The 8127-nt window shown below is 33.0% G+C and overlaps 1 protein-coding gene across 4 annotated transcripts; it reads left to right on the plus strand.

Moving 5' to 3' along the window:
- Positions 1 to 460: 460 nt before the first annotated feature.
- LOC115997271 lies at positions 461 to 7354 on the plus strand. 4 transcript variants are annotated; one of them, XM_031236791.1, is made up of 6 exons: positions 461 to 657; positions 734 to 896; positions 1315 to 1408; positions 2003 to 2202; positions 2995 to 3106; positions 7223 to 7354. In XM_031236791.1, the coding sequence occupies exons 1-5, from the start codon at positions 598 to 600 to the stop codon at positions 3096 to 3098; spliced, it is 621 nt and encodes a 206-aa protein (XP_031092651.1). In that variant the 5' UTR covers positions 461 to 597; the 3' UTR covers positions 3099 to 3106; positions 7223 to 7354. The 4 variants fall into 4 exon arrangements, with proteins under 4 accessions (XP_031092651.1, XP_031092652.1, XP_031092653.1 ...); XM_031236792.1 differs by having other exon boundaries at positions 7230 to 7354; XM_031236793.1 differs by lacking the exon at positions 7223 to 7354 and adding an exon at positions 4835 to 4848.
- The last annotated feature ends 773 nt before the right edge of the window (positions 7355 to 8127 follow it).

Below are 8127 nucleotides of genomic sequence, written 5' to 3' on the forward strand. Positions count from 1 at the left end.
CACAACTACAGTTACATTTTGATATAACTACAGTTTCATTCGATAATATAAAAATACAAATGTGAAACTGTTATTCAATATCTTTTCATATACACTGCAGTTACATTTCAACACAACTACAGTTACATTTCGATATAACTACAGTTTCATTCGATAATATCAAAACAAATGCAAGGCAGCAGTATCTTTTGAGATGAACTGTAGTGTCAATTACGGGATCCGTCTCCCACTTACTGAAACGACGTCGTTTTGGGACCGCATTGTGGACTGCGGTCCATGATATAAGAACTGTATTTTTGGGGAAGCTATTCCATTTTCCACCTATTTCATAAACTTTTTTTTTTTGGAACCACCTATTTAACTAAATATGCTTAATTGCCAAAATGCAAGATGTGACGAACTATAGAAATGACAGTAGAAAGTAAAATATCAATTTTAAAACGCCAGAACACAAGCGTCCTTCAAATTGGCTTGAGCCGCTTGATTTTACTACCACAATCCTCGATTTTGTACTTCGACTCTTCTGAGTGTCAGAGGTGCGAAGCGCGGGAAATTTGAACTTCACACCTCTACGCAAGAAAGAGTGAGTGAGAGACTATGGACGATTCAGGTGCGATTCTCTGTCAGATCTCTCAGCTCAAGGATATGCTTGACAAGGTACCTATATATAAACATATGTATGCATGATTGTATACACAATGTCAGGGAATTTGGTTGAATTTGCCGTTTTCAGGTGAACGAGGAAATCGAGGCGAACATTCAGATCACCAGAGAAATCGAATCGGAGATCGTCAAGTGTACGGAAACCGAGGTCGCCTTGCTGGCTCGACAGTCGGAGCTGATGAAAACAGCGTACACACTACAGTTCGAAATCAGCGGCTTGATGGCAGCCACTGGTAATAAACCCGTGAAGTTAAGACAATAGAATTTTGATTCATCTGAAAGCAGTGTACATTAAGTTGGAAATTTCATTTTTTTTTCTTCTTTCAATTCGTGATAAGAACTTAGAAATCAAGTTTAACTAAAAGGAAATAATCATTTTGACAGAGGAGCTAGAATAAGTGGAACAGTAGCAATAAATGCAAGAATTTACTTCCTATTATTATTATTATTATTATTATTATTATTATTATTATTATTATTATTATTATTATTGTTATCTTTTCTAGTATGATAATTTTATTTTGACCTAAAATTTGAAATTGTTGATTTTTAAGTATATGTCTGATATATTTTAATAACATTTAGATTTATTCTTATATGAGATTGTTCTCCATACTGTAGTGCTCTCAATTCTTCTCTTTTCTGTTCTAGCTGATTCAGCAACATCATGTAAATCCTTGGAGGAAGAGTTACATTGTCTAGAAAGGAAGAGGGATGAGATACTGACTCGAATGAACAACAAACGGTACTGATCCTAACTGTTTGAATTTTGTATTGATAATAATATAGCTGAAAACAAATTTTTGCAATATGAAATCCGGAAATTTCACATTAAACATTGTTTAGGCAAAAGAGAAAGGCTAATGGCTTTTAGGATCATTGTTGACATTCATTTTAAGTATTTTCATCATGGGAAAAATATATATTTTCTTTTAACAGATTCCTCTTTAGTTAAGCTTAGACTGACGAATATCACTACTAATGTGTGTTTATAATCTGGCTAGATTGATTTATGATAATCTACAGACTTCGGTGTGTTTCAAATGAGAAATACAGTGTGATTCTTGTTTGAAGAAATTTCCATGTTTTGAGTTGCACAGCAAGAATTAAATACAGTGTATATGGTCCTTAACATGTCCTACCTGGAGAATTAATTTTTTCTTGTTAATATTCTTAGTTTAAGTTCCAATATGAAAATCAAATTTATGAATAATTAAGATTGTTGCAGTTATAAATAAAACCCGAGTGTTGTCCTTGAAGTCAAGAACTATGATGCTTTCTCATAAAATGATACTTCCAAAACCAAAGTAGGCAAAATCAATTAATTATTCTTGTACAGGGAAGGATTCCTGAGATCTTGCTTGGATTTTCAAAATAATATTGGTAAAAAAGGTAATGATGAAGTTGCAGCTTTGCTAGTGGAGAAAGAGCTTCTAGAAAATGAAGTTCATTCCTTAAACAACAGAAATACTGTTCTACAGAACTCAACAGCTGCATTTGTGGAAGAGGTTCTTGAAGATCTTCATAATTCTATCTATGGTACTTTGCTACTACCAAAATCATCATATTACTTTTCCTTCCATTTGTGGAATAACATGTACTAGCAAGGTCAAGATATTGAGTGGCTTATTTGCTATTGAGCACTCGTTTCCTTTTCCTGGAAAAAATATTTTGGTAGTCTAATTTTTTGTATAGTTCTGTTTTTTTTTTCCCCTTTATTATTATTATTATTGCAGAAGCTTTGGTATTTTACTATTCTTTACCATCATCTGGTGCTTTTCATAAGAAAGAAAAAATTGGAATGGTTTTTTGCAGGTAAAAATCCTTCTTTTGGCCATGACTGTATCCTATTGTGATTAAGCTCCTATGTTTTTGAGCATATTCTGAATGTACCATGGACAATGTGGATAAGCTCAATAACTTAGCTATAGATTAGTGTAAGGTTAAATGTAAGGAGTAAGTCTTGAGTAAATCTTAAGGTTTGCTGTACTATGGAAGTTTTAGTACCTGGCAAAGTCTGGGAAATTCAAGTAGAGTAATTCATGGTATGATGTATGTATGTATGGCTATTTTAACCTTTGAGTTTGCTCTTTTCCTAGATTACTTCAAATGCTTTTTCTATATTTTATGCTGCTCTTACTCTCTTAGTACTTTCTAAGTGTATTACATTTGCTATCCTTAATTTAGTTTTGAATATAGAACTAGATGAGACATTCTGTTGGTTGTTGTTATTGTCTGAAGCTTTGAACTTATTTTATTGAATATACAACAATAAAAACATTTACTGAAAACTTTTGCCAATTCTAAATTGTAACTTATTGTGAAATGCAGCTCTAGACATTGACATAAGAATTCGAAATATTGAGAATGAGAAATTGATGAAGGATATTGATGAATTGAAGAAGACATTACTTTCAACTATGTCTATTGGATAAAATTTATGGTAAGTCTGTACTCTTTTAATTTTGAATGGCATTTCCCAATGGGTGTGTTATGATTAAATTTTAATTAATATATTTTTATGATGCTAATCAAAATGTGTTAAGAAGTTAGATTCCCAAAATTAGAATAGATTTTTTGCTTTTAGAATACTTGTTAAGACCAAAAATCTGACCATGTCAAAACACTTAGAAATCATTTAGGATGTCTGCTCAACTAGAAGAGAGTTTTCAGAAAACAAATCATCAGAATAATAGGTAACCAGAAGATAAGAAGACTTCAACATAAGGCAAGGCATTGAGCAGGTGGGTTCAGCATAGAAGAGAGGAGACCAGAAGATAGGGGGAACAGAGGAAAGAAGTTCATAAAACTAGGATTTCAGAAGAGTTAGTTAGTCAAGATCAGAAGAGAGACCTCTAGCAGATTGCAGAAAAGAGTGTCTCAAAACAAGTGGAGTCAAAACATGCATTAAAGGTATACTAGAGGAGTAAAGACCAGTCAAAAGCTAGGAAGTGACTAGGTTTCAGGGAATGTCTTCTAAAGGCTAATCAAAACATTTTTCATATCTACTGGAAAAATAGTTGCCAAGGCATATACAACAAGATTCAAATTGGAATATCTTGACAATTGAAGTAAAGTCAACGGAGCATATATTACTTTTTAGAAAATGCTGCAAATGACACTTACAAAGCAAGCCAAAGCCACATAAAGTACAAGGGAGAAATGAAAAGTTTGAAATATCTTCTTGGGAACAAGTTTTTATCCAGTAAGCAATGACAAGGAAAATACAATGGAATTATGGAAACACTTGAAATTATCTATCTTTCCAACAGGTAATTTCAAATGTGGCTATAAATAGAGCATTGGAGCCCATAATGTTGAAAAAGAGGGTGACGAGATTGGGAAGCAAAAACAACGAATAAACAAGTATAAACCTTTGAAGAAAGCTTAAAGAAGATCTAGTACACTTTGAGCTTAAATGGCCAAAAGTTTTTAAGTTAAAAAAATGAAAAAGAGAAATTGGTGGCAATCTCCCAGCTGGGTTGGTGATCAAGGTTGGAGATTGGATTCTTGGTCACTAGTGTTCTAGTGTTTGTAACAAATCAATACATAGTGCATTTCCTCCCTTGGGTAAGAGAAGAGTGGATTAGGGGGATTATATCATCTACCAAATCGCTATAAAATCTAGTCTCATTTACTTTACACACTTTACATTTTGCTTTTTTACTTGGTGTGTATATTGTGTGTTCTTGCATATCTATAAAGTTTTCAACCTTAGATAAAAATTTCATTAGCCAAACAAGTTTTGAACATTATTCAAATTGGTGAGATTAAGCTTCTGCATGCATTTTGTATTTTTAAATAATCTGAAATCAGCTGAGTTTTAAAATCAACATATCACTAAAGTGACTTGTTGATTTGATAATTTTGCCTCTTGGTACAAAATAGTGGCGGAGACAAAGCGGGGTCAGCTAACCCTCTTCCCCCACCCTACCCTTACCCTTGAAAATTTTTTATTCTATTTTTATTATATTCTTATTGTTATGACATATGAAACCATATGGCAGATGAAACCATAGGCAGATGAAACCATAGGGATTTGAGTAGCCTAGCATGTATATATATGAGATGTGTATTCTCCTTTCTTAAGAAAGATAGTGAACTTTCATTTCACAATTATAAACATTTCTCATTCCTTGATTCGTCATCTTGCTTCCGTCTTAACTGGCAGGTGGTTGTTATTCTCCACCCGCTAGGCCTTTGAATCTTTCATTTCAACACCTATATATAATTTTTATTTTTATTTTATTTTTTTTCTTTCTGATATTGGCTTAGTATGAAAAATCTCCGATTCGAAAGGAAGATGATTATGAATTAGCAAACCGATTGAACATGAAGTTATTGATTTTCTAGGGACCCTCCATCATCTTTAATTTGTATAACAATCTACGTTGTGATTAGTTCAATATATTCATTAATATATTTTTTTTTTGTTAAACATTTTGATTGTTATTTATTTTCAAGATTGATATTAGAAAATTTTATATTAGAGTTTGCTTCCAAATATGTGACTACTAATATTGAATTTTGATATTAAATTTTTTTAGAATGTCAAAATGCCAAAATGAATTTTGCTTTTGCTTATAGCTTACTTGCTTCTAAATATGTGAATTTCAGTTAAGCTCCTGTTATTTATTGCCTTATTGGAGATTTTTATATTTATTTATACTTGCTTACTTAATTGCTTTTCGACCCCCTTAAGACAAAATCCTGGCTCTGCCATTGTAGCTATATTTTGAAAATATGCCTTTGTTGTGTTAATCCGAGGAGTGCCATTGCTTTTAATGTTTTTATTTGTATTTTCTTTTTCTTTTTTTTTTTTTAAACTAAATATAACTTCAACTTGAAAATATATTACCTTGACCTAGAAAGGGTTAAAAAATTAAGCCTAACAATGTCAAGGACTGAACTCATGAAGGTGAATTTCCACATTATTGAGTTTGTTTGTACAAAAGCCCTCTCAGTTATGTTCATTGAACTAAGATTTCCTCTCCGGCAGTATCCTTGATGTAGGCCATTAACATAATTGACACATGTGGAGAAGACTGTCTGAATGGATTTGACACATGGCACCATATGAATTCTTGTGCTTTTTGATCTCCTCCTTAGTTGTCACACTAACTCTCTAAGGCCTCATCAATGGGCTTTGGAGAATTCATACCCCATGTTTGATTGAATATCTCATTCATATTTCATACATCTAATCAATGTAATTTCAAATCAATGAATTACTTGTTCATTCATAAAATGATTAATGAATGATATAATATTGCTGTTTTCATAGAGCCATATTACATGTTAGCTATTCTTCACAAAACAGAACTATTTTTACAGGTTAGAGGATAAGCAGAGCAACATTTAGTAGCATAATCATATTAGTGTTTCTTGCCTTCTTTGTTATCTGCCTTTGAAAATATCATAAAGTGGGTTTCAGGCCAGGACTTATTTACTATAGAAAATTTATAGAAAGAAAGAACTACCTCACTGTTGTAATGAAAAATTTAAAGAACTGGCATTCCAGAGTGATGGAGACAATAGAGGCAGGGTTGATGTGGAGTCTCTGGGGCAACAGTTCTAGTTAATTATATGTGATGTAAAGTGCAATGACCACTAGGTTCTTTCTCTTTTTGTCTGGATCATCAATACTTTTGAGGCTATACTTCATTCATTAAAGTGCAATGACCAATAGGTTCTTTATCTTTTTGTTTGGATCATCAATCCTTAGAGGCTATATTTCATTTAGAATCTGTGGATAAAAAAAATTTGACTTTTTGCTATTTTGGGATGGCAAGAGAGAATTTCCTGGTAATGATAGAACAATGAATAGATGATATGTGTTAATGCTTTACAAATAAGAGGATGTGGTTGAGAGGCATTTAATGAACAAAGGTTGTCTTGCTAGCTACGGACATAGACCATGTATGTCTTGTGATCTTCACATGCTCTCTAATCTTTTTGTTGCTTGTAAGTCAGGTCCTTTTCTATTACTACATGGAAAATAAAAAGTCACCATAGGACCCACCTGCATAATTGAGTTATTTAGTGCAACTAACCTGACTTCCTTCCGTTCCTAAATTTAGATGCATGATTACTTGAGAAGATTCATTATACTTTTGAACTAGAATAAAATCTTAATATGCTTTCCTTGCTTCTATTTCGATATCCGTATAAATATAGTTTTCACAAAGATGTCCTGTAAAATACGGTAGTGTGCCACAAATTCCTTTTTTTATCTGATCAACATAGTATCTCTTTGACAGTGACAAATCAATTCCACTCCAATTTTCTGTTACTTTGCTCCTTTAATTTGTGTTTGGCATGTAGACTTGCACTTTTCAAGTATTGCAAATAAGTTTGTTCAAGGGTAGTAGAAATGATTGTACCCGTGTTTTATATTTGGTCCATAAATGAATTTGTTCCCTAGCATAGACAGAAGGCGAGTGTGGGGAATAAATATTGGGACCAAAAACACAGTGCCTGGCTAGCCAGGCTGGGTATCCTGGGGACAACCTGATGTCTCTCGATTGTGATAGTTTGGCCTTTATTGACTCTGTTGCAGGAACCAGGTGAGAGTGGGCCATTTAGCTTATCTTCTATTCTCTCTTATAAGTAAGAAGGGCATCTCGCGATTCAATCATTGCCACAAATCTTGAGTCTTGACCACAGTTGCTGAGAGAAGTGTACATATGAAGAAGATGATGATGCAGAGGGATTCTGAGTCCATGGGAGGGGTTAAGAAGAAGGTGTTGTCTAAGAGTGTTGGAGTGTACTTTAAAGAGCAAAAAGGTAGGCTGTTTATAATTACAAGATGCATTGTTATGCTCATCTGCTGGCAGGACTAGATATAGAGAGACAATTATATCTTCTGACTTGTGTGTTTTCTTCACTGTAAATATCAGAGAGCTCAAATGGGAATTGAGTTTTGTTTTTTATTATTATTTTTCTTTTTTACTTTTTGTCGCTGTTCATCTGTTCTTTCCCCTTTACAGAGTGGTTTGAATATTTCGTTAAGGTTTTGTTGGAACTCCCACAAGATTGATTCATCAAATGTTTCGATCCATAGTAAGGGCCAGGGGAAGTAATGGAGCAACAATTCGAGTATAACAGTTTCAACAGTTTTAGCAATTACGAAGGGATGCTGTTGGTAGTGAAATCATAAATTTATTTTATGAGTCAATATATGTTACACAAAAATATTAAAAGTGATGAATCAATATTTTAAAATGTCGTAATTAAACACATCAACTTGTTAGGTTGATACAATTAAATCAAATAGTCAATTACTTAACGAGAATAACGGTAATCAATATTTTATATAGTCTTAAATCTCTAATTCAATCCAATTGTCTCACCTAATAGAAGTGCATACAATTTAGGGAGGAGATTAATCGTGTCCGACGGTAAAATTCTTGGGTACACCCAAAAAAATGGTAACTAATACAAATGTTAATGTGGCAATATTTA

The sequence above is a fragment of the Ipomoea triloba genome, chromosome 11 (genome assembly GCF_003576645.1).
Source record: "Ipomoea triloba cultivar NCNSP0323 chromosome 11, ASM357664v1".
Classification (NCBI taxonomy): Eukaryota; Viridiplantae; Streptophyta; class Magnoliopsida; order Solanales; family Convolvulaceae; genus Ipomoea; species Ipomoea triloba.